General features: G+C 38.7%; 1 protein-coding gene across 15 annotated transcripts in view; it reads right to left on the bottom strand.

Moving 5' to 3' along the window:
- The window catches only part of KALRN (kalirin RhoGEF kinase), a 501,553-nt gene that overhangs the window by 179,782 nt on the left and 295,092 nt on the right, over positions 1-26,679 (bottom strand). For all 15 annotated transcript variants that reach the window (XM_081188021.1, XM_081188031.1, XM_081188017.1 and 12 more), the window contains 2 exons: positions 25,569-25,799; positions 9,712-9,834 (listed from right to left, as the gene is read on the bottom strand). In XM_081188021.1, the coding sequence (XP_081044147.1) occupies positions 9,712-9,834; positions 25,569-25,799 (354 nt within the window). The remainder of the gene's footprint in view (positions 1-9,711; positions 9,835-25,568; positions 25,800-26,679) is intronic.

The raw sequence follows: 26,679 nt of genomic DNA, 5'->3' as shown, positions 1-26,679 counted from the left end.
CCTTACCTGAGTGTGTGGATTATTTCTGATTAAGCTGCCTCAGTGCACTCACAGGGGCTCTGACATCCATGTGGAGCTACACACAAAGAAGAGACACCTCTACAACGTGGCTAGGGAGCATGTGGCCCTCCTGGACTCTAACTCCCACCAGCCCCTGTCAACATTGCCAATGGTCAGGGGTTATGGAAGCTGAAGTCCAGAAACTTCAGCTTCCATAAGCCACAAGTTCCCCACCACTGCTCTATAATGTCAGGGGAGCTCAAAATGCAAGTTCCAACTGTGTCGTAGAGTATTACCTGATGCTGAACAAAATAAGGCAGTCCACATAAACAAAGCTCTCTGTGGAATTCAAAATATTTAAAATTACTTATTTAAAAGTAATTTAATATTTTAAAATACTTATTTTGCATTTCTTTTAAAAAATACCAACAAATTATTTGGCTTGCTATTTTTTAACCTGCTCCACTGTCAAATGTGTGGCAGGGTAGGCATAAGACATCATTTCTCAGTCATGACTCTCAGAATTCAGAACAGCTTTCCTACTTTTTTATATATAAATATTTTATTTAATAGATTAGACCATTTTTAAGGCAAAAATGCCTGTCAAAGTTGTTTACAGTTGTATATAATATAAATCCATAAAATCCAATAATAAAATCACTAATGGTTGCACCCAGGGAAGTAATTCCTTTTGAACAAGTACTTTCAATTCTGCAATGGAACCTCCCCTCCCTCTTCCATCACCCATGTCTCCTATGAGCTCTGGAGGGTAAGGGGAACCCCCAGAACAGTTTTGGAAGGGACACAGTGCGGGGAGCAAAAGTTGAAGCTCTTTTGCAAGTGGGATAACTTTGTTGGATAAAACCCCAAATATTTAAAATACTGATTTTTATCAAGATGGACCAGTATATCATCCAAGTATATCATATAGTAAAAGAAAAGTAAATTCAGCTAGTTTAAGAACAATGTCCAATTTACAGATGTTAATTAGCCCCAAAAGGCCATAGTAACATAATATGTTTTTAAGGTGTTTTGCCTAAGGCTTTGTCACCCAGTGGAGCTTTGTTGCATGCTCTTAAAATAATTTTAAACTGCTGCCACTTTTCAAAGATGTTAGTAATATTAGGCACCAGGCAAAAAGGTTTCTCTATAATCAGCTTTTGGCTGATTAAACATTCTATGGCCTTTTAAATGTGCTTGCGTAGGAAGAGCTTATTGGTTTGTTTTTGTTTCATTCTCTATTTTGTGTTCTCATTCTGTATTATTAGGTTGTGAACTGCCCTGTGATCTTTTGAAGAAGGGTGGTATACAAATTTAATAAATCACCAACATGTTTTAGTTTACAATTTATTTTATTGTATTTGACAATATTTATGAAGTGATGGTTTTTGTAAGTTGCCTTGATTATATATTTTATGGAAAGATGGGGTATAAATACCAGAAATAAACAAATATCTTAAATAGCTTTATCTTGCTTTGAACCAACTCAAGCTAAGGCAAAACCAGTTTTCCATTTCAATTAGCTTAATAACTTCTCTGTGATAAGCAATAAATAATAATCTTTTGAAACTGATAAAATATGCCATCTCGAAAACTGGAAAACTTCCTACAGACTGCAAAATGGCACGCTTACAAATGTACACACATGTAATTATTTTATGTGTGAAAGAACAAGAGGGCATAAATTGGTTTCTTCACTACTAAGAAAAAGAAATGGCAAATACTATTTTTCAAAAGGTCACAGGAAGAAAAGCCACCACGGGTTAAAAAGTCAGTGGCATTTATTTGACTGAACAGATTACCATGTCAATTAATATGTTTCATGTTTTTTATTCATTAGCAATTGATGCTTATCACATAGGGTAAAAAAGAGAGAGAGTTTCTTTTCAATAAGTGGAAATTGAGCACCAAAGATGAAGGAAGAAGTCTGAGTCCTGCTAGATCACTGTGTAGTAGGTTGGAACAGAGATTGTACTGCCTCTTTCCATATGAACCTACCCGGACCCTGAGATCATCTTCTGAGGCCCTCTATCATGTGCCTCCTCCTCAAGAGGTCCAGATCGTAGCAACACAAGAACGGGCCTTCTCTGCAGTGGCTCCCCATCTGTGGAATACTCTCCAGGGAAGTTCTGGTACCTTGATTATACACCTTTAGGCACCAGGCAAAAACATTCCTTTTTAACCAGGTCTTTGGCTGATTTAATTGACATCCTATGCCCTTTTAAAATGCAGTAGTTTTTGTTTTGTTTTTGGAGGGGGTGCTATTGGGTTGTTGTTTTTATTTTTATTATGTATTTTGTGGTTTTATATTTTGATTTTATTCTGTGAACTGCCCTGAGACCTCCGAGTATAGGGCGGTATATAAATTCAATTATTATTATTAATAATAGTTGGATGAGGCATAACCTTACTCAGTCCCCAGCTATGTTTGTTTTCAAGCCAGACAAGGCCAGGACACTGTATCGAGTCAAACAACTACATAGTAACATGGTAGGGCTTAGTCTCTCATCCCTCCATTGACAAGGCAAGAGCAGTCATTGAACCAGGTGACAAAAAGGCAGGAGACTTCAACCCACCATATTTCAGTAGAGTGACTTAGTAGGTAAAATCTCTGTTCCAACCTACTTGCACCTGGTCCATTATTCAAAGCCAAGTAAAGCTGGAAGTGTATGTTTTACCAATCAGAAGTGTTCTTTCATATATTTTAAAATACATTTAAAAAAATGATTACCAAATAATTACCAAATACAAAGTGTTGTCTTCCAAGACAAATATACATACAAATGCTACCCTTACTCAATCAGGCTGGTGGTGCTTCAAGCCAAACATGGATAAATATCTATCCCAAGAAGGGGGAAAGGAGTAAGACTTCTTGCCCAATAAAGTTGACATGTATTTTCTTGGTAAACAACAAAATCCAAGACTCAGCTAGGAATCTCAGGAATTCCTTAGAAGAGCTTGAACATGTCCTTGAAAAATAAGTCAGAAGTTGTCTGCAGTGTCCTTACGATTCTACAGCCTTCCTGTTGGAGCTGCTTTTTCACGGATATATCTGACAGCACAGTTGTAATGTCTGAAGGTCTGCAAACCACCTGAGCAGATCTTTCCACTCCACCCTCCCCCTTTGTTATAAAAAATAATTGAGCAATGGACCATGATTAAGCTTCTCATCAAAGGAGCCTTTCCAAGCATGAATGAGCTCCCCACCCCTGCATCCCTTCACACCTTCTGGAGAGGGAATGATATACTGACTCTCTGGTGGAGCATTTGCCTTTCCCCTTCCATTCTGAAAGGCTCAGGGAGCCTTGAGGGCAGCCTCTTATCGTTTTTTCAATGATGGAGGAGGATAGGATAAAGGTAATGTGTAAGAAAAGACACAGGAAAGCAATGAGGATGGGGTTACATTGTGCACATCTGGTGGGTGTTCTTCTCTGCTATACTCATCTTATGCATATCAGTCTGTGAAATTAGATGAAAGAGCATGCAGATGTTAACTGAAAGAATGTGATTCAGTTTGTCACAGAACGTACTATGTACGGCTAATGGATGCAAAGTGTGTGGGAATTAGTCAACAGGAGGAGGGCCAATTAAGGACTTGTCCTGTTTATCAACAAACCAAAAGTAACACAAGTCCCCCCCACCCCCACCCCCAACAAGAATGTTTTTTTGTTGTTGATGTTGACACTAATCAAAGTAGAATTTGTGTATAAGGACTACAGGAAGAAAAAAATCAGTTCAGAATGAAAAAATATTAAGAGAGTGCTTCATAAAGGCATTGCATGGTTGTCATTTTTGCTAAATTAAAGTGGAATGATTTGTGAAATGCATGTGTACAAATGGGACTAGGGATTTCAGTTTCCTATTTTATATTCAAATGTGCTTTTTTAGAAACAAAGGAAGCTGCCTTATACTGGGTCAGAACATTGGTCCATCTAGCTCAGCATTGCCTACACTGCCAGGATGGGGTTTCAGACAGGAATGTCTCCCAGCCTTACCTGAAGATTCTGGGGACTGAGTCTGGGGCCTTCTACAGGCAAAGCAGAGGCTCTATCACTGAGCTAATACATCTGTGACCATTTTCATGGCAGAGTCTTCGCACGTGCCCCATTACATCATTTATGAAATGTAATGAAAGAATCAAACTGCACTTTCTTGAATTTGTACAGTCTTCAATTCCCTCATTAAGAACAACTGAAAGGCTCTGCCCATATCATCAGCACATGTCAAATTTCATTTCGTTTTAATTTTTTAGTGCCTCATAGGTTTAGTAAAATCTTGTTGCATTTCCTGTTCAAGCTTGTGTCTTCCTCTCTGAATTGCATGCACAGGGTTTAAAGAATTTTAATTAATAAATGCTGAATTTGTGCAAATACCCTCATGCATCCATCCATCCATCCATCCATCCATCGTGTAATTAATTTCATGCATTATGGGGGAAAGGGAGAAAGGTGGTATTAAAAAATGAGCTGGCTTCTGGAAGTATGAAGTAGATAGCTTTTAACCTCTTCTAGCAAGAAAATTAACAAGCTGTCTAGACAAGGATGGAAATGTCTGAAGGAAATACTGCACTTTTCTAGCAGTTACTATTCAAACAATGCTTTCCTAAGTTGGTTTTAAAATGAGGCCACTGGGTCAGACTTTTGACATCGAGATGCAGGGACAGTGCCATCTGCAGGACCAAAAATGCAAATTCTGATCACCATCCCTTATTCACTTTGCAACAGCGTTATTTTTCTGATAAAGGGGTACACAATTTATTTATATTTCCATTCCTTAATAGACATATTATTATTAATAATGAGATTTGTATGCCACCCTTCAACTGAATATCACATCATGGTTCACAACAAACATACAAAATGAGAATACAAAATACATAACAAACAAAACAAAAACAAACAAACAATAATTGCCTCCCACAAACACACTTAAAAGGCCATAGATTGTTTAATCAGCCAAAGGTCTGGTTATAGAGAAACGTTTTTGCCTAGCACCTGAAGATTTATAATGAAGGCACCAGGCAAGTCTCCCTGGGGAGAGCATTCCACAAACGGAGCCACCAAAGAAAAGGCCCATTCTTGTGTTGCCGCCTTCCGGACCTTTCATTGAGGGCGTACACAAAGAAGAGCCTCAGGGCCAGAGTTGGTTCATATGGGGAGAGGCACTCCTTGAGGCACTGAGGTCCTGAGCTGTTTAAGGCTTTATAGGTCAAGAAGAGCACTTTGAATCGGGCCTGGAAACCAAATTGCCCTGCCTCATTGAGCAATCTGGCCACCAAATTCCAGTTGATGTTTCAGCCTTCTGAAGGTAACCAGAACATAGACAACAGAAGTTGTCTATCCTTGTTCAGACAGGAGCACAGCAACACACTCAAGCAGTACACACTCAAGCAACAGCAAAGGATCCAGGCTACGTACTCACTCATTCAGAGGGAGTGCAACCCCATCAAGGAGAGATATAGTAGTCATGGAAGACTTCAACTGCCCTGATGTCTGTTGGAACTCAAGCTTTGCCAAGAATGTAAGGTCCAACAAACTCAATTGCCTTGCTGACAATTTCATTTCCCATAAGGTAGAAGATGTATTTTTTCTTTTCATGGAAGGAGCCCATGGTCATGTGGCTCCCATATTATACTAGTCATGCAAACTAATTGCTTGTGTGCCCAGGTTTTTTGAGATGCAAATAAGCCACAACAAGTCATCAGAATGAACTCATAAATCTAATGCAAAAGCAGAGGGGGCGGGGAGGAAATATCAGGGGCACTACAAATGCAATGAAGAGTTGGAGAGACATCTTTAAAGATCAGATTTAATTCAGAGACCTTTCTGGGGATCCAGGATACTTCAGAGTTACATCTTAATCATTCAGTATTTCTTATGCTCTGGGATCAACAGAGCAAGAAATCACCTTTTATATTCAGACTTTTATATTACAGTTTCTGAGAAGAAGGACTAGGTTCACAGCAAGACCAGTGGCTTGATTATCAAACTGTAGCACATTTGAAGAACATTGGTTGTAGCTGTGAATTTTTTTTATAAATAATTAGAAATAGAAATATAAAAATTATGGGAAGGAGTACTTCCATCTGACTTCACAAAATGCCCCTCCCATTTATATTCCCCCACCCATTTATAGTCCTAAATGTACACAGTTAACATTTAACTTTGAAAACAGACAGATAGCTTGAGCAAAACAAGTGACTATCATCAAGCAACCAGTGGATAACATAGAAATTCCTTCCCAAACCGCATAATAAATTATATCCAACACAAGATACAATTCTTCAAAGGAATCCTAGCTTTGACAAATGTCTGGCCTCTGCACTTTGCTATCACACTTTTCCAAAGAAATGAGTATTATTTTCACAAACCTTTAACCTTTGATACAATGTGGGAGTTTCCTGGTTCCAAGCTATATATGTCCCAGAGTGACACATAGCATTCAGCGGTCACATTTCAGACATTCCCCATAAATTAGTAAGAAGATTCTGGTGTAAATTGTGTAAATCTATCCAGAGACAAGGCACAGGTCAAGCTGCTATTGAAGTCAGTAGGGGGATATGGTCAATAGTGGGAAGAAGAGCCATGTTCTGAAACAGTAATTGACATTCTGGATCGATAGAGCAAAATATTACAAACCCGAAACTATGAAACCCTCTTTCCTTTATCCAGGATGTATGCCACCTATTTTAAAAACAGAATAGGATTTTTAAAATTTACAATTCTGGCTTGGCATCCTCACATATAGAAAGAAGGGACAGGGAGATCCCCTGGTTCTCTCTGGCTTGGCATAAGCAGTCTTTGATATTGAGCAGAATAGCAGGAAAGCCCTTCTGTTCCCATTGCTTCCCTGCCATGATGTTCAGTTCCTATCCACATGAAGCAAGAGGACAGGAGAGACAGAAGGATGTTTCTCTGCCCTCCTCTACAGTCCCTTTAAAACCTTCTCTTAAATAACCTTATATACAAGTTTTCAAACAGTCATGTCAAAGCACTATTATCAGTTTCCAAAACAAAAATACTCCGCTTGAATCTCTAACCCTGTTTCCTACTTCTGATCAAGCTTTCATGAATTCCCATCGGGGGACCTAACATTCTGCATTAAAATAACTTTGTAACAGGATTCCCTAAAAAAACAAGACTGGGATTTGTAGATTTCTGAAGGAGGTATTATGTTTGTAGAGACAGTGAGACTAGCTAGAAGGAAATAATAGGATGAGATGTAAAAAGTACACACACATAGTTTCATTATGGCTGGGAAAAATGGACTCTCCTGGCAGATGAATAAGATGTTGGCCAGTATGAAAACTTAGCAAACAGAGATGTGGATGTGCAGTAAAGATTTTTTTAGCACACATATAATGAGTTGGGGCATATGCAAAAAAAACCTTTATTGTGCATGAATATTCCTATTCACTTCCAAAAGCCAAACATCTCACATTTGGAACATGAAAGAGTCATATAGCACTTTGAAAATCAGCAATATGTTCCATTTATAATAGAGCATACTCAAGAGGAATATGCCCATTCTTTTCTTCAGTTTCATATTATTTATATTCATAGTGCCCTAAAGGAAGAGCTCAGTTTGAAATGCATTGGGCTCAATAAAAGCTTGTCGCTTGTGCACCTGAAGATTTATTTCCTTCTTCCTGAGACTGGTGGCTTCCTGTGTTCTTTTACTTCTTTCCCAAATGAAACCAAATACAGTGGTGCCTCGCAAGACGAAATTAATCCGTTCCGCGAGTATCTTCGTCTAGCGGTTTTTTCGTCTTGCGAAGCAACCCTATTAGCGGATTAGCGCTATTAGCGGTTTAGCGGCTATTAAAGGCTTAGCGGCTTAGCTGCTAAAAGGCTATTAAAGGCTTAGCGGCTTAGAAAAAGGGGGGGAAGCGAAAAAAAATCTCAAGACTTGCAAGACATTTTCATCTTGCGAAGCAAGCCCATAGGGAAATTCGTCCTGCGAAGCACACTGAAAAATGGAAAACCCTTTCGTCTAGCGGGTTTTCCGTCTTGCGAGGCATTCGTCTTGCGGGGCACCACTGTATATTTTTCCAAATACCAATACAAAAAAATATATAGGTTGTTTTGCTGTTGTTTCTATTACAAATGTGGTACAGACAACTGAGTGCTAATTACTTGGTGAATTATGGTGTGCTATCTCACCCAATACAGAGTGAACCCTTATTTCTTGACTAGCTACGCTTCTGACCAGAACACCTCTACACTCTCCGGAAGTTCATTAATAAGTAGTCAAATGATGGGTGGGGGAGGGTTTAAGGATACTTAAGTAATCAAAAAGTAGCCCAAAGGAATTCAATATGTATGTTATGGGAAGTTTCAATTAAGAAGAGACATACTTCTATCCACTGGCTGTAAATGCCAAGGAAGAGATGAATTAATCATGACAATAAGATTGAATGTATAAACAGGAGCCAATGGAAGAAATCAAGAGATGGTATAACATCTTTTAGTCTCAAGAATATGGCAGTAAGAACAATAGACTATTAAGATCCTTCAGATCCTTCAGATTATTATCTTTGCTAAATTGACTTTCAAAGGTACATACTGGTACCTGTGAGAATGAAAAGCCTTACTGTGAAGTAATTTGAAGCCATCATACTGGAGGCTAAGCTAATGTCTTCTGGAGAATGGGATAGCGCCATGTTGACTGAATAAGCTGGATGCCCAAGGAGAAGGCATGAGAGGTAGTTTTTGTGGTTACTGCAGCTTATAGAACCTAGAGTTAGAGAGGGCTAGTATGATGATTGGATGTGCACTATTTTTCTATTTTGCCTTAGTTATAAAAAGGTACAACAACAGTAATTCCTTTGATGTGCTTTTTGTGAATTATGCTTTATTCTGACATCAAATTGTTTTGTGGACTGATTCCCATGGAAAAAATATATATGAAAATGATACTATCATGGTCAATCATTTAGATATGCCCAGACCATGAATGGCTAAGGCTTTATCAGTCAAGTCTTGAACTGGTCTCAGAAGACCACAGTCAGTCAATACAACTGGTGAAACACAGTTTAAATATCATCATGCCTCTGCACATGTAAACTACAACTCCTGAGTCACTGTCACATTACACTGGCCAAATATGGAAGTTATTTATTTTTTATTTAACTCCCATTGGGCTCTCCTAGTCTTCCTAAGTATGAACAGACAGAATGAACTAAATCACTGGAGTGCCAGCCTTGACATCCCCATCCAACAAGCCAAATGATGCAAGAGAACAATGTACAATCTCAAATGCTTCTGATCAACAGCATTTCCCCAGTCAGCCTCTAGGTAAAAATCATTTACCAAGGCTGTAAAAGTTGCTTCCAGCCATAATCAGGCAAGAATCCTGCATGGAAAGGACTGAGATAGGGTGTATAATCCAAGAAAACCTGTAGTTGCTCTGCTGCTACCCACTTTACTGCACCTACCATCTCCACATTGAAAAAGAAAAGGAAAAAGACTGAACACTAATCTAAATTTAGACTCTCCTGGCACTGTACTTCGAAGTTTCCTCCATCTCTTTTCAGTGAGCACTCAACCTGTAAACATTATAGGTTTTCACCCCAAGATCCCAACAAAACAGATTATTTCACATGTTTGAAAAGAAACCTCAGAGCACTTCAGAGTCCTGGAAACAACACAATAAATCAGTACAATGGTATCCTCTGTCAAAGCAATTTGCTTAGATTTGTCATTTGCTTACCTGTGCTACTTCTTCAAAATCGTCATGTCTTTTCTGAAGAGCTCGTGCCCGATGCAGGGATTTTCCCACTCCAGTGTGTTTACTAAGGAAGGCTTCCCCATGGTTTTCAATCCAGTCCAATACCTGGACAGAGAAGAATATCCAATTATCTCTCATGGCTGTTCAACACAAAACATCCAATTATCTGTGGGCAGTACTTAGAAACAACACCATTCCATATAAGTGGATTCAATAGCCTGAAGAGTTTATCTAACACTCAACACCATTCAGAGACAAATCTACTCAGAATCCAAAGTAAAAGGCTCTCCCCCCCCCCCGCTATTTACTGATAAATTGCTATTATTGAATACCTGTTGTCTGTTTATTTCCATCATATGCTACATGTTTTGTAGCAGAAATGAATTTGTTCTAAATTACTGGGATTTTTAAAAGAAAACAACCACTACTATCATCATATAGGGGAGACAGTTACATCTACTATGTTGCCCTTCCATTCAAGTTCTTGTGTCTTAGATGTGCAATGATTCACTTCATATGAGCAGCCTATCCCAAAGCAGAGTATCTAAAATAAATCTGAACTGAAAGTAAAGGATTTAATTTTAGGAAGAAGGGAGATGGCTGTTTCGATGTTTAATCCAAAGAGTCTAAGGCTGAGGTCTTAAACCATACAACATTGGACGACACCAATTGTTAATGTAACACCAGTTTCCAATCTACTCACTGTAACTGATCCCAGCATACCTAATATGCAAGAGGTTTAAAATATTATCTTTAAAAATAAATAAATCAGCTCTGCCACAGCAGGTAAAAGATGCTTCTCCCAAGTAGTAAAAACATTAATGTTACAAGTACAAGTAACATCAAAAGCATCCATCCATTATTAGAAGCCCATGCTTTTTAAATAAAATACAATTATACCATATATGCAGATGATTCAAGATGACATGGATGACATAAATGCTACAGAAGAACAGTAGTAGCCATAAATTTTGATGCCATAATTCAGGTCTTCTAGAAAACTGGCACCAGCGGCAGCTGAACCATGATAGCTGACAGAATGTGTAACAAGCAGAAGGAGCCCTTCTCACAAGCTGACCAACTGGCTGGCCTTCCTTTCCATCTAACAGTAGAATGATGCTTGAGAACACAGAGAGCAAAATCTTGTACAACCAGAAAGACAGAAAGGAAGGACAGCTGGATTGTTCATTAATGACCCATGCTCTATTCAACTCCTGGTTAGCCCCAGATGCTACTGAGATATTTCAGGCACTTGGTTCCTTCTCACATTCAATAAAAATGAATGTTATAATGAAATATACAAACGCCTACCCACCCAGCCTGTTTGCTACCCTGTCTGCTGAAAAGGGCACCATCAGACCCTACAGAGAAACCTTCTGGTCATGAGAATCACACCAACTTCCTGAACTGTGTTTCAGCTTGTGGCATGCAGGGATGTTGCAATACTCTGAACTTTGGGGTGTATCACATTGGCTTTCTTCTTCTTCTTTTTAAAATAATCTTTATTGCTTTTAAAACTTACAAGAAAAAAAGGCGAGAGAGAAAGACAAAATAGAGCAGAGGGAAAAAAGAGAAAAAACAAAAAACAATACAGTAAACAATACAAAACACAACCTTAACACACTAAACTAAACAAAGCAAAACAACAATTTAAAAACATATACCATACCATTTCATTACTCTATCTTTCATTCCCTTATTTCATCGACCTCCTCTCACCTCCCTTTTTGTATTCCACTTCTATTACTTGTTTCAGCAATTCCTTTCCATCTTTCTCTATTTTTATCATTATGAATATCTTAACATATTTTTACCTTATTTTCCATTAATACTGAAATACTTATTTATACTTAACTCCTTATAACATTTCTGCTAAAGCCATAAAGTTTCATTCCAACAATTTTCTAACACTCATTAAATTTACAATATTTCTATATATAAACTTTAAACTTTCCCAATCTTCTACCACCATCTCTTCTCCCTGGTCTCAGATTCTGCCAGTCATTTCCGTCCATTCCATATAGTTCATCAACCTGGAGATCTTCTGTCCGAGGCTCTTAAATCTTTTCCAAGTCCCTTCTGCAGTTTTTCTTCATATTCTTTGATGCTGAAGATGCTGAAGCGCAGGTCTTGGGGGGGCCCCGACCCAACCATGCCCCCATTCCCTCTCAACAGGCCACAGCTAGAACCAATGTCCATACAATATCTCAAATCATGTTTCAAGGCTCCTCCAGATCCAAAGGCCCCCACAACTCCAATCACCTCCTGACCCAGATTCAGGACCCAAAGGCCAGTAAGTCTCTGCATGAAAGAGTCTATCCAACCTTCCATCTCCAATCCAAGCAGGGCTCCAATCTTCAAATTCTGACTTTTTCTATATTCATTCATAAAAGGCCTCCACTTATAGTCCTCAATTTGCCTCTGTAAAACTGGGGCTTCCACTTGTATTACTTTAGGTTCAACAACACCAACTTTCTCCTTCGTCTTCTCCCCAGTTTGTCCTGTCAAAGTAGGTTCCTGTGTCAAATCCTGAACAATTTCTGTATTAATGATCACTTTTTGTCCCAAATTAATCACTTTTTGTCCCAAGTTCTCAAGTTTGGTATTCATAACATCTGTCGTCTTGTGGAGCTGTTCCAACGAATAGCTTATCTTACATAATACAGTCACTAAGGCTCCTTCTGTCAACATTCTTAAAATCCAAGGTCAATCTCTCATTCACACAGTTCTTATCTTGCAGTTGGAAAAACCCCAGCTCCACTCTTGTAACAGTTTCAAAAGCTCCCTCTAGAGGGAAACAGTCTCCACTTGTATCAATCCTTTCAAACACAATTTAAACTATAAAGTTAGTTTCAATTTTCAGTTACTTTTCCTGCTTTTTAAACGCAGATGAGGACAATGGAAACAATATATTTCTCTTATTTAGCTAGCTGTCAAAAAAAGTCACTCTTTCTGGCAGCCCCTTTGCAGGTTCAGAGCAGTGGTAATTTGGTTTTTCACTCTCTCCTGCAGGCTCGCTAGGTCCAAAATTTTCCCCCTCTTCTCCTGCTTCCAAGGGGGGTTTAATAGTTTTAACCGATGGAGATTTAATCCTTTACAAAAAACTTTCCAAGGCTTTAACTTGCAACTTCTTTGCTTCAATCTATTTACAAAAGAGGAAGGCGGACTTCCTGTTTAAAACCTTCCCGTTTCGATGCCAAATTAATGAATTTAAGGATCCAATTTTCCGTTCTACTCACGGGTAGTTGTTTAAAATCCAATTGTCCACAGGAAAAAGTCAGCGCTCTCCGGCAACAGCGATGCGGCTTCACTCCGTGAAAGAAGCAGTCAATTCGAAGCACGACGCCGCTCACCCCACTTCGCTCCGGATCCCCAAATCAGGGTTTCCCCGTGAGTAGGGGAGGCGCAAAGGGTGCCAGCCAAATCCCAGGTTCACAGGCTTCTCCCGCCTGTGATTTCAGTGGGTCTCCACCTTCGCTGTGGCGGTCAGACCCTAATTTCCACGGAGCAAATTCCTCCCGATCGGAGGAACTCCGCCATTGCCTGGAGGCGCCAACCCGGAAGTCCGACATTGGCTTTCTTGCCTAAGCTCTTTTGATTTTTTATTATTTATAGCAGCCTTTGACAAGTTGGTGCCCTGCAGATGTTTTGGACTACAACTCCCATCAGTCCCAACCAGCCCATGAAGGCTGTTTTTTAAAGATGTCTGTCGGCAACCACCTATGCTATATGAAACTAGAGAGGTAGATTCTTTTAGGTAGTGCTAAGGAGAAATAGTAGTTTTCCTACTGAGCAACATTTCTTCCTAAAGGTCTTTTCTGGCTCAGATTGTAAACTGAGCTGGCTTGCCTCCATCTAGGACACCTGGGAAGCTGAAACAGCTGAACATCAAGTACCTTAATCCTTAGTATGACTATCAAGCCTCCTGTAAATGATATGTGCAGGTTCCTTTCTGCCTGGTATTTACTCCTGTGTAAATATGCACACAATAAGGCTACATTTATATTCCACAGAACAAGATCTTCTTTAAACTGCATTTTAAAAATAAACTTTGCATTATTTCTTTGGTGGGTATAGTACAATAACACTTAGAATTTTGTAATGTAGGTCATATACCAATTTAAAAGAAAATGGTCCACTATCCTACTTAATGATGGGATACAGTGGTAGCTGCTGTTTGATGGATCAGGAACATTTTATGGGGTTTATCAGAGGAAACTGCCACCTCCCTCTTGGAATGAACTCCTACGCATATGAGATAAGAGAACCCAAAATATGACAGGTTTTTCTTCTAATATGTCTTTGCTCTAGTGTTTGTACATGGCTTGTAATAACAGGAATGACTGAACAGTTGCTAGCTAGCTCCGCTGTAATCAAACCTATTAATATTTCTGTTAACATCCTTTCTCCTCATCAGGGAATCTTCACATCCTCTACTACAATCCAGTCTAAGCATAAAGTGGAAGTTGAAAGCAGAGCCATATTATTTGAAAGTAGGAAATGTCCATTGACCTAAAATATGCTTATTATAAAGAGAAAATCTAAATGGCATTCCCACTGATTGAAAATAATTATTTTCTATATATTTACAAGGAAGCTATGCAATTTCTTATGTATTTTGAATATAAGATACAGCACACACAATGTTTTCATTGGGGTTGGGAGACTGCATTCTTAGCCAAAATATAATTTACCTCTGATGTAACTTTCTTGGCTTCTTTGTTTGCAGGAAGAAGTAGTGTCAGACGTATATGACACCACTACTTTATGTCCTTCACTGGAAACTCTGAACAAGGTATTTATTGAGGTTTCCTGTATCCCATGCCTTCATATTATTCATTATCAACTTTCAAACAACAATAAGTATATGGGAATGCTCAGTGTGTGATGGTCACTGAAAAGAGTGATGTCCCCATTCAAGCTCTCTTCTTCTTCACGGAAGATACTATGAGAATCTCCATCCATTGTTAATATTTACAGGACCTTGGGTCACACAATTGATGTGTTCTAATTACAACCAGCAGAGGGTGCTTCCAGTGCACATCTGAGCCAAAACAGTTTCATTTTTGACTGTGCATAAAAATGATTTTTCTACCACTACCGGAAGAAATTGTCACTGGGGCTATACAATTTCCAAGGTTTAAAGGGACATGTCTGGAAAGCTACACAGCACCAGTCAGCTGCAACAGCTATGTAGTCCCCATGTGAACCCTAAAAGAACAAACATGTGAAAGCTTTCTATTGGCTTAAAACTATGCACTATGAAGGGAAGGGGGGGGATCATTTAGGGTGTGTTCATTAATTCCTCCTTGAGGGTCCCTCCTCATCTCGCTCCTAACCTTTAGATTTTCCTTCTGGTTGGATAATCAATGGAAAACCTGTTAACTGGTCACAATATAAAGGACTAATTGGAAACTATATGAAAAGCAATTGGAATTTTTGCTGGTTGCTGGTTTACTTTTCTGTCCACAGAAAAATGTGGCCTCATGCTCAACTGCACACATTGGAAAAATAAGAAATTAGGCCTAGCTGGCCAGCCAACCAGCTACGTTTAGTGTGCACAACAATGTTTATATTCCTTTAGGGTTATTTTCATCCTTTACCAGTAAGTATTTAAGAAAAGGATTTTGAGTACTGTATAGTAAGTGCTTTAAAAGAGTAAAGAGTATCTTAAGATAGATACTTTTTCAGATCACTTTAAGTTATCTCTTTATTTCAACCTTTAGCAGAAAGCACCCAGTAACTCTTGAAGGGTCATGTTACTATAAAGGCTGGAGTTTTTTCAGGATCACTTAAGCAATTATAGGGTGATTGTGATCATGAAAAATCCACCCAAAGTCAGGGAAATTCTTGAATGAGTAGACTTTGGAGGGCTCTTCAGAATCAGGCTTTTGCTGTGTACTTGCCCTACCCGAATTTATCAAAGGGTCCCATTGCTACTGTTCTCAAAACAAGTTGTCATTCTTCAAATGAAGGCTGTCATTGACCATCACGTCACAAATTAGAGACAATTATCCCCCAAAAAAACTGGGAGGGGGGTGGGAAGCACAGCTCTGGGAGGGGACAGTGCCTCAAGAATGCACCCTAATTCTACAGCATGAAGCAAGCTCAGTACTTTTCTAAAAAAATAAATAAATAAAAGTGTACTTCTAGAGGATGGATTGGGCAGGAAGCTTCCCATTCAGCAGCAAAGACCTAGCTGTTAAGTAAAAAGAAGCAATACTGGCACCATTCTCTGGTGGCTGAAATCCACAGTCTAGCTACAATACAAAATGAAAATGTAGAGAGAACATTGTGAATTTCTTCAATAAACAGATGTTATGGAATCTTCTGCCTTTTAAGGAAAACACAGTCGTACCTTGGTTCCCGAATGGAATCCGTTCTGGAAGTCCATTCGACTTCCAAAAACGTTCAAAAACCAAGGTGTGGATTCCTGCACTCAACTGGAATCCGCGGAAGGTGCATCGGACATTCGGCTTCCAAAAATAGTTTGCAAACCAGAACACTCACTTCTGGGTTTGCGGTGTTCGGGAGCCAAAATGTTCAAGAACTAAGCTGTTTGAAAACCAAGGTACAACTATAAAAGGGAAATCAGTGGGCTCCACATATAAATCCAGCACTATATATGCTGAATATGCAACCCTCTTAGTTTTAGAAGGACCTTGGTTTCAGAAATGCTAATAACAAAATAAAAAACAAAGAAAAAAAAGTCTTGAGAGAAAAAAAATCTAAGGAGGCTTACTAAATCCTAATCCTGCATAATGGCTAATAATGCTCACCAATTTAATTACACACAAAAAATCTCCTTTTGTTTATTTAAAAGCCGCTGCTTGAAATAGATTTCCCCCTCTTTTCTCTTCCCCATTTATCATGGAAGAGTAATGTCAAATAAAGGTCTATTAGAAAGGGAAAAACACTTCTAAATACAAAGGAATTTATCCTCTGGCTTTTCCTGCCATTATTAACGACTTACAATAGCTGAGTCACAAATAAACTAAACTGTTCTTATTGGCACTTAGAAGACTTCTTAATAAAACACAGAACCAAGACGGTAAGTGAATTTTCACTACAGGTTTTGTGAATGACTTAGTAACAAAAAATGAGATCAGAATTTGACCAGAAATTAAGATCTGGTTTAATTCAAAAATTAATACCAAAGACAAAATACACCTTAAGAAATAGTTTCAATCCTCAGCACTGCAAGATCTGCCCTTCTATTTCTGAGAACAAACCTGATTTTCTTGATGTTCTATTGAGGTGCTTATTGGCTTGATGGTTTCAATCATATCTTATTATTGTATTTAACATTTTTATGGAGATTGCTGATGTATTGTTTATTGCTGGGTTTATCTACTCAGCTTTGGTTTATCTTTTAGGTCACCTTGAGAGGGCTTTTACCCTTACAAGTGACCTAAAAATATTATAAATAGGTGTTAGAAACTCTCATTATAAGAAGGATGCCATCTACAATCTTAATAAGAAAAGACCAGTAAAGAAGCTGCCTTATACCAGAGCAGAGTATTTGCCCATATAGCCCACTATGGTCAGCTCTGACTGGCAGCAACCTTCCAGAGTCACAAGCAGAGGTCTTACTGCTTGCACATCATCTGCTTTGATCCTTTTAACTGGAGATGCTGGGGAAGGAACATGGGACATTTTCCATGCAAAATATGTGCTGTGGCACAGATTTATGGTGCCTCCTCATATATATAATAATACATTTATTTGCAGAGAGTTTTCCCCCTTCAGACATTGCAAAATTAGGCTCAGAGTTTTACAGGTTAACATCTGTAATATTGTCAGGTGGCAAATGTTTTATACTAGCACTATCACCAGGACAGGACAGAACATCACTGATCCTTCCATTCCTCAGAGCAGAACAGACATGTCTGATAGAACTGTAGTAGACGCTCAAACTGCAGACAAATGGCCACATCAGGGGGAAATACTGCCTGTCGTACAGACAGTTAAAAACAATTAAACATCAGCCCACAGGATTCCTGTATGTTTTATAAGAAATGACTAGCTTGCCAATAGCAAATCCATCACTTCTAAACAATTCCAGCCTGAAGCTATGTAATTCAGCTACCCTTATGGGCCATCAGAGAAGACAAGGTAAATGCAGCATCATATAACATACTGCTTTAGATTGAAATATTTGCACCGATCAATAAATACTATTCTCTTCACACTCATTATGCTACACCTTGTTTTTTACTTGTAAGGATAAAGTACCAGGCAGGTCTTTATCCATCTTATTAGCACTTTTGGTCCAGTCTGTTTCTGGTATGCAGCCTTGGGGTTAATGCCCCTCAGTGTGCCAGTGCCCCTGACAATTGCAATGCAGATACAGAGTCAAAAATAGGGGTCAGTAGGGGTCCAGTGCCTGGTTGTGTATGCTAGGTGCATCTGGATTTTCTATGTAACCTGGAACAATATGCTTGTGCCCTGAATCTGGCAATTCTAGGTGAGACCAATAACAGCAGGCAATACTTCCACTCTACTTCTTGCTCTTTAAACACCATGTACTAGCAAAGCAACAAATCTATCTAATTCAGTAAGCTCTGAACATGTTTCCTCAAATCCATTTCTGATCATACCCTAGACTATCCATGGTTTGGCCAAATCTGAAATGGATATGAAAATTGGCCTCATTACATGCAGCACATAGTGTTCTTGAAGCTCTCTATGCCATTTTCAACATTTGTTGCAACTTACCAGAAGCAGGGTTGTGAGGAGAGTACTAGGGAAGAGTCCAAGAAATGCCACAGCAGGCACATGAACACATGTTGGCCACAGAATTAAAGGCTGCTGGAAACAATGGGAGCTGCAATTCTGACATTTTATCTATCCCTAGAGTTGAACTGTCAACATATGCAGTAGTATCCAGGACCTCAGTTACTGCTGTGTCATTTTGAGGAGTCAATTCTGCCATCTCCTATCATGTCCCATAAGATCCAAAAGTGAGAATACAGGAGCAGGGGCTGAATTTGCTCTAGAACAGCCTTTCTCAACCAGTGGGTCCTCAGATGTTGTTGGACTACAACTCCCATCACCCCTAGCTAGCAAGGCCTGAGCAACATCTAGGGACCCGCATCTAGGGACCCACAGGTTGAGAACTACTGCTCTAGAATTTGGTCCAAAGTTCAGTTTAATATTGGAGAAGACTTGGATGGGTCTACTAATCAGCAGAATCTGTTTAATCTACAACCACAACATATGCATGGCAAAAGAGAGCTTACCGTGCCTTAAATTCAAAGTCACATCAGGCATGACATTATTAGCGCCATGTAATAAATTCTCTCTGAAAATTCTCTCTGCTTATGAAAAATGTCCCATACAATTCTTATATACGCAAGCATAGCTTACTGGGATGGATTGTAACACTGAAAAGTCTTTACAGATTCTTCTACCATCTATGTGCCCTTCTCTTTCTCAGCATCTTCTCCCAAAATATCCACACTGAACTGCAAACAGCTCTTTCTAGAAAGTCTGGGAGCTAATCCATGAGCCATTATGAATTTTTTTCTAATCAAATCCTGCTTTCTCCCCCCCCCCCACTACCAGTGTTTAGAGGCCTACCTCCCATACATAATCATCCAAGACTCTGAAGAGAACATGCAATCTGCTTTCTCCTTGAAAGGAAGAGCAACCTTGCAGACCTATCAATATTCTTTTGCTCAGCACAACTAAATTAATGAAGAAAATTAAGTGCAGAGGCAATTACAACTCTTAAATCATCTTTCTTTATCCTCTTGCCAACATTAAGCTGAAGAAATCCCTTAAAGTCAGCATGTAGGTATTTTTTATAAGCCCGCAATCCAAACTGCAAGAGCTTCATCCTAATATAAATTCTCTTTCTATTATAAAATGGAACTTCTGAATTTTTATGAACTCATTTTTTGCTATGATCACCATCCCATAAACACTGCCTTGACTCCTCTAATGACATACATCTCTGTTTTCCAAATCCAGTACTGATCTTTTCTCCTTTACAGGCATGCTTAGGGTTTTGCTGACTTCCACCACCAACCCGCTCATTCTTTCTGAAGAATAAATGGGCAGTAGCATTTGGTTATGGTGTAACTATATTTGATTGCTACTATAAAGAATTATGCCTTTTTCCTGCATTTTCAGCCTGTTGGGATGTTAATGTTGCATTGTATTGATCTGCTGTAACCCACCTTAGGAAAGTATACATCCTAAAAGGCAGACAGAAAATCCATTAAAAATATTAAAAGGCCAGTTTGTTTTCTTCATCATTTTGGAGCATTTTCAAGATATTGTTATGTGTATCTTGAAAGATTGCTATTTCATTATCATGAGCCGATTAAATGCCATGTACAATCTGTATCATTTTGACCTCTACTGCCTGTTGACATACCATATTTTTCCCTAGGTAAATTCCTAATTTGTTGATTAAGTACTTAATGTGACAAATGTCACCAACTGTGCTATTAAAAATACTGCACAGAAAAACAAAACATTTTTTGTACATTTCCCCAGCCACCTTCAATCATATTCTGTGCTCTTATAATTAAGAGACAGGAAATACTGCCTGTCGTACAGACAGTTAAAAACAATTAAACATCAGCCCACAGGATTCCTGTATGTTTTATAAGAAATGACTAGCTCGCAAGGCTTGTGGACAACTGCGTGAAGCATGGGGCGCCCTCCGGAGGGCGCCCCGTGCTTCGGGCTGCAGGTTGCTGCCCGCAAGCCTTGCGAGCCCGTCCTATAGGTGCGTCCTATAGAAGTGCGTCCTATAGGGCGAAAAATACAGTATGTCTTAATAAATTGCAGGGGAGGGGAGTAGTAACTAAAACTGTCAATTGAGAAAGGAACCATACTTTTTAATGCTGAACTTGCTTCTTGTATAGCAATGTTTTCAAACTGTGTGTGGATGGAAGGGCTATAAATAACTGAATATGTGCATGTTTCTGCAAAGAAATATAGAAAATGTGTTCCCTCTCACAGAATATAAGAAAGAAGCAAGAGTACTCTACAGAAAGCTGTTGGTTATTTTTCTTTTTTCTTTTGCTTTACAAAGACTAAAAATGCTTATAGTTCTTATAATAGCTTAAAAGGGGCCAGTCAGTGGCATTACCCAAAGACTCAGAACTCTTAATTCAATAAATTTATCACATTAGCATCCACTTCTCTGTGCTGATGTTCTTCTTTATTCCAAGACTGCCACAAACCACATCTACTTTCCACGCATTGGTCAAGATGCCAACTCCAAATGTTCAAATAACCTAATATCCTTCCTTACATTTCAATTATAAAAAACAGATATTCTCCTTTTAAAATGTAATGCAGCAGAACGCTGATTTACCCAAGTTGCTTTTATCTAAAATTCCTTGTTGGCCTAATGGAAGACAAAAGCCTTCAGAATGTTGGTGAACTAGGGTGGGAAGCTCTGACTGTTCCACATTAGTTTAGACTTGCCTCTGACCTTTTTGACATCACAACCTTCCCTGCCCCCCCATTACTTCTGTATTTGGACATTAATTATATGAAAAGGGGAAATTATATTGGATCAGGCCCTGTGAGACTCAGGGTCAATAGAAGGTCCCCTTCATCACCTCCACAGCAGTTATGTCTTTCAGGAAAGTTGGTTAGGGACCTATGTGCAAATATTTAGTTCTGGAGGGAGCGATCACTTACTTACAATTAAATGAAATGTCTGAGGGTTCATTTCCTTTAAATGCCAAGTTGTTAGGCTGCCCTGCACTTTGAAAATGGTGACATCAATATGCCCCTCCATGTATACAGTTGTGATGACTGGAGCAGCCCTCTTCTTAATATATAATGCCATGGCAATGACACTATGCCATGTAGTGTGGTCTCCAAGGAAGCGAATATGCACCCAACCAATTTCAAACCACTTGGCAGCTGGGAGAGTTTGGAGTCAAGCCACTTGCTGCTTTTAAATTATTTTTAAAGGGAATTCTTGGCCACCCCCCTGAACTTTTCACTACCCTCTCTTGATCATCCCCATTCCTTCAAATGTGTCAAAAAAGTTCAATGGAGAACATCTGGTGCAGGCCTAACCTTTTCTAATTAAATATTCCACTTTATCTAACCTAATGATATAAGGGCTAAATTATACATGATTAGGAAGCCACATATATTTTATCCACATTTATATTTTATATTGATCCGCATATATTTTTATCCCACATCTTCCAAAACGACACTACTAGAACTCAAAAAGGTGCAAAAAGGTGCATCAGTGATTATGAGGTAGTTGGAGCACCTTTCCTAACGTTACATTTCACTAAATGTTACATTTTAGTTTAGAAATAAGGACTAATGGGATATACAACAGAGGTTTAGCAAGTTATGAGTAGTGTGGAAAAGTAGAAGTTTTTCTCTCACTTTTATACAAGAACTTAAGGTGACCCATGGAACTGACTGGCAGGAGATTTGAGGAAATAAGTAAGTGTCTTCTTCACATAGCATGTAACTTCAATATTAATAATCTATATTTAAAAAATGAATTGCAGGATCGTTAACACACTGTTCAATAAATAGATATTGAAAAATGGTAAGGGTAATGGTAACTCTCTAATGAGAGCCGCTTTAAAGCACAAAGCAGAGTAATCTGTTCTGATTAGCAACTCTAGGGAGGAGAAAAGAATTACAGATGGAGACTAATTTCATATGAAAGTTCAAATCAAATTATGCAAATGACAGGGTATGGTTAAATAATGAGCCCTATAGAATGTCCTGAGGAAATATCATTACATGAAAATGAAATTATTTAAAAACAGAGTTTCGTGGCATTACACTGAGCTTTATTTAAGCATCATTGTCTGATGTTTGGAATAATTTTATTTAGCTTCCTAGCAGGCTGTGGAGAATTTGAAGCCTATTAACTGCTTAGCCTAACATCAATAGTCACCTGTGCAATATTCTTGGACCAATGCCTTGCAACATTAAAAAAGGTCTATACTGAGTAGCAAAAATTAATCAGAGGTTTTAAACACACCTTTCAGTAAATGTATGTTGAGTATCATTTGGAAAAGAAAAAATGAAAACTGAAATTGGGAAGAGGAAAGTGTATAACTTCCCAAAGACTCATATAATATAGTATCCAAAAGGTAGGTGCTGCTGGCTAAATAGAACCTTGAACTAGAGCACTTATATTAGGAGATGAGGATATACTGCAACATCATCACCATCACCATGATGATGATGATGATGATGATGCAGGTCCCACCTTGTATCACCAATATCTGCAGTTCTGACAAATATTACCTTATACTGAATGGCAGATCAAATCTCCATCTATCTATATCTCACATATTCTCACTACCCACCTCCACCCCTTTGTCCCCAGGTAGTATAAGAGACCTACTTACAAGATGGCTTTTCTCAGTTACTGCATCAAACAGTGATTAGAACCAAAAAGAACTCATTTGTTAATTATGGACAGAGATGCTGCCACATCTTCAAAACCTTCAAAAGACATTGTCAAAATGCATCCACCACGAGTCCACTGGTCTCTGTTTGTGATACCAATACTAGTAACCCTGAGACTGAGGTTTCTTCATTTTGCTTATGCTTGAAATATTAGGGGGAAGAGCATATTCTGAGACCTAGTATCCCTCTTCCCACCAGAATCCTCTCCGACTTTCTAGGGATAATATACCCAAGATGGACACAAAGTGAACAGATGCTGTACTACTTGAGATGTCTGAAAGGGGATTTGCACATGTTCCTGTAACATGCAAGCACATCATGTCTTTCATATGCATGCTGCCCTCCCTCCCCTGACAATGCATAGACATGAGGCAAGGCGGGATTGAGGTTTCTTTATAGAGGTGCCAAAAGCCATAGTTCAATGACAAAGCACATGCTTTGCATGTAAGAGGTCCCAGGCTCAGTAACTGGTATATCCAGTGGGAAATACTCCTGCCTGAAACCCAAGAGAGTTGCTACCAGTCAGCATCAACAGTGCTAAGCTAGATTGAAAAATGGTCTCACTTGGCATAAGGCAGCTCCCTATAATCCTATGCTCCATCATATGGAACTCCCTGCCTAGGTCTGTCTGGCTGCTGCACTGTCCTGCTTCAGGAACTTGGAGGATGGAGAACCTATCTTTTCCCCAGTTAAAAGGTTTCTGGAACAGAAAAAATGTGCTCTGCAGTTTTGTGGTTATAGTGTGGCTTTATGTTTCTTTCTTTCTGATGATGTGTTTGAGGTTATTTTTACATGTTTAATTTTTTATTGATGGGTTTCATGTATTTTTCACTGCCGTTGAGGAGACCTATAAAATGAATATATAATCATGGTTCATGGGGTCATTTCTGGCAATCCAGAAAACATAGTGATATAATGCCACAGATAAGTGGGCATGGGTCTGGTTTTGCAATGTACAGTATCTTAGCAATACCGTCTCTGTTGTGCATGCATACATCAGCAGATTGAGTAGGGGACAGCACATTTCACAATGTATCGCTAGTATGTGTGGATCTACCATCACTACTCTTATAATATAAACTTCCATTTATGTAGAAATCTGTACAGGCATAGAAGCTAAGCCACTGGCAGCAATTTGTAGCACTACACACCGAAATATATGCATTGTGACATTTATGCCTTCTCAAAACATGCAGATCTTATTGCAAGATTAGTGTAAAGGTTTGAGAACCAAATCAATACTGTAATTGAAAACACAAACATCTGTCTCCGTATTCTGGTGAAACAAAGGGTATTTCCTTACCACTGTATTTAGAAAGGATTAAAGACACATTTCCCAGTTTTGTTGAATCAATATTGGTTTCTGTGTTTCTTGTACATATTGGTTCTGCACAATAACTCCTAAATGTGAACATTTACTTGCTGAGGGAAGGGGAAGAAAGTTGGGAAAAGAAGATAGCGGTCTTAGAGGCAGCCGTGATATCTTAAATAACAGCTGTGGTGGGGACAATGGGCAGCCTACAGAAGTGGTGCAGAAGGTGATGTTCATGATGATATGTAGAATTTAACTGAGCTTTTGAATGTTCAAACATTTCACCAACATTATATTGTCACAATCATTACAACAACCCTGTAAGTATTGTAATATTGACACTGATCTTTCCAGGTGAGGAGGTGAGGTCACAGTTGAGAGACTATGGTTTGGTTAGTGCAACTTTTTTCCTATGTCTGCTCTGGCAACACCTGGATCTAATAATGTCAACCATAACATCCAGAGTTCATCCACCTGCTCATATTTAAATGTTGTATGTGCCATTATCTGCCAACATCACCCTTCCATGGTCCTCATAAGACAAATAGGTCAGTATCAACGCAGAGAAATAAATTAACAATATTGGATACTTCTCCATGGTTTATTAATCCAGGCATGTCATGTAAAAACCAGCTCAACAGCCTGTCAATTTTGACAACTGTGCCATAGTTCTCATATTCTAAGGAAAGGTAAACAATGATTTCCAGTTCACTTTCTGCACACCCCTCGTGATTATATAATGCTGAAATCATCTAGGTAATAACCTTGGGATATAATTTATTCCACTCTCACTGTTGCTTTTTTCAATTAACTGTCCTTCAGGCATAGACAGTGGTTTGACAGCTAATTACCTACTCACAAAGACAAATTCCAAAATAATTTCTAAAAGCTTTCCTATAATAATTTTGTAATTTATGGTGGCACATGATATGGTAAAAGTCTATGAAAGCTGTTTTATATTTCAGTATATCAGCCTAACAGCATCAGGTGATAGAAATATTGTTTCATGAGGCTTTCCAGATGAAACTCCAACCAATTTTCAGGCCACAACGAACTAATCTCCAAGTTTCAGTTTCACATGCCTGAGAAATTACATTACCTGCTGAACATCTTGCTGGAAAACACAAAGTTGAAGCCTCTGATGTAACCGGACCTTCCTGTGCTGCCAGATGCTTTCCAAACGCCGTTGGTGATGCAAGACCTCATGGACCACATCCAAAACTTGGTGAACAGCCTTGGAATAATTAGCTGTGGCAGTAAGAGATTCCGAATTCCCCGGACTCAAGGGACGCTGTAAGACATCCAGCAAAGCCTTTCCATCCTGGCTTACCTGTAAGATTAAGGGGGGGGGGGAAATCCATCAAGTTTAATGTTATAAAATTGTTCAGGTAATTGTGTTTTAAAAATACATATGTAATTAAATGGGGTCACTTTTTTTCTTTCTTTCCCTGTGAAAAGGCAAACTCAGAAGGATATTTATTCCTAAGGTTCAGACACTTAATTCACAAACTTCACTTTCTTCTTAAGAAAACATGGGTGAATTCTCTTCAGTGTTTCCTTTTAAAAACTGCCTATAAGTGGGGGTTGTTCTAAGCTGTAATGTTGGTGAAAACTGTATATGGAAAATGGAATTGCCATTAATTTATACCAATGCAACACAGCAGGCTCACACCCAAAAGAGTGTACTTAAAACATTTTCCTTTAAGCCTATTATGAAAACATTCAAGCAAATTAGAACTTCACTAGGTACTTTGTTACATACAGTATTTACTACTTTATTTTGAACACAGTGGGAATCCATACTTGGTTTAATGGCTTTTCTTCAGTGCTTTTAAAAAAAATTGTTCTGATAATGTTGTTATAGATATCATAGAAACACCAAGAAAAAGAACATGAATTATGTGAGTCCTGAAAGTCCCTGCAAATGAATGAATGGGTTTTGAAATAATTATTTAGAAAGTAAGCAGCTACCTGCCATTTAAGCCTTCCAGCGCACCCTTTAAGAAGTAAAAATACATGTACGTCTTATGTGATTTGCATTTTACAAGGACTGTTCAAGGTTAAAATACACTTATAGAGCAGCTTTGCAGTGTGTATTGTATCATAAGTTGAAAATGCGGCTATACAATCAAACTAGTGGGTGAATTCATTCTCCCCTCAGTTCAAATTGTAATTGGGTTGCTAATTGCAAACATCATCAGAGGAAACCC

Source organism: Podarcis bocagei, assembly GCF_964188305.1.
Source record: "Podarcis bocagei genome assembly, chromosome: 1".
Classification (NCBI taxonomy): Eukaryota; Metazoa; Chordata; class Lepidosauria; order Squamata; family Lacertidae; genus Podarcis; species Podarcis bocagei.
The sequence above is the reverse complement of the archived record's forward strand: the minus strand, read 5'-3'. Positions and strand labels throughout refer to the sequence as shown.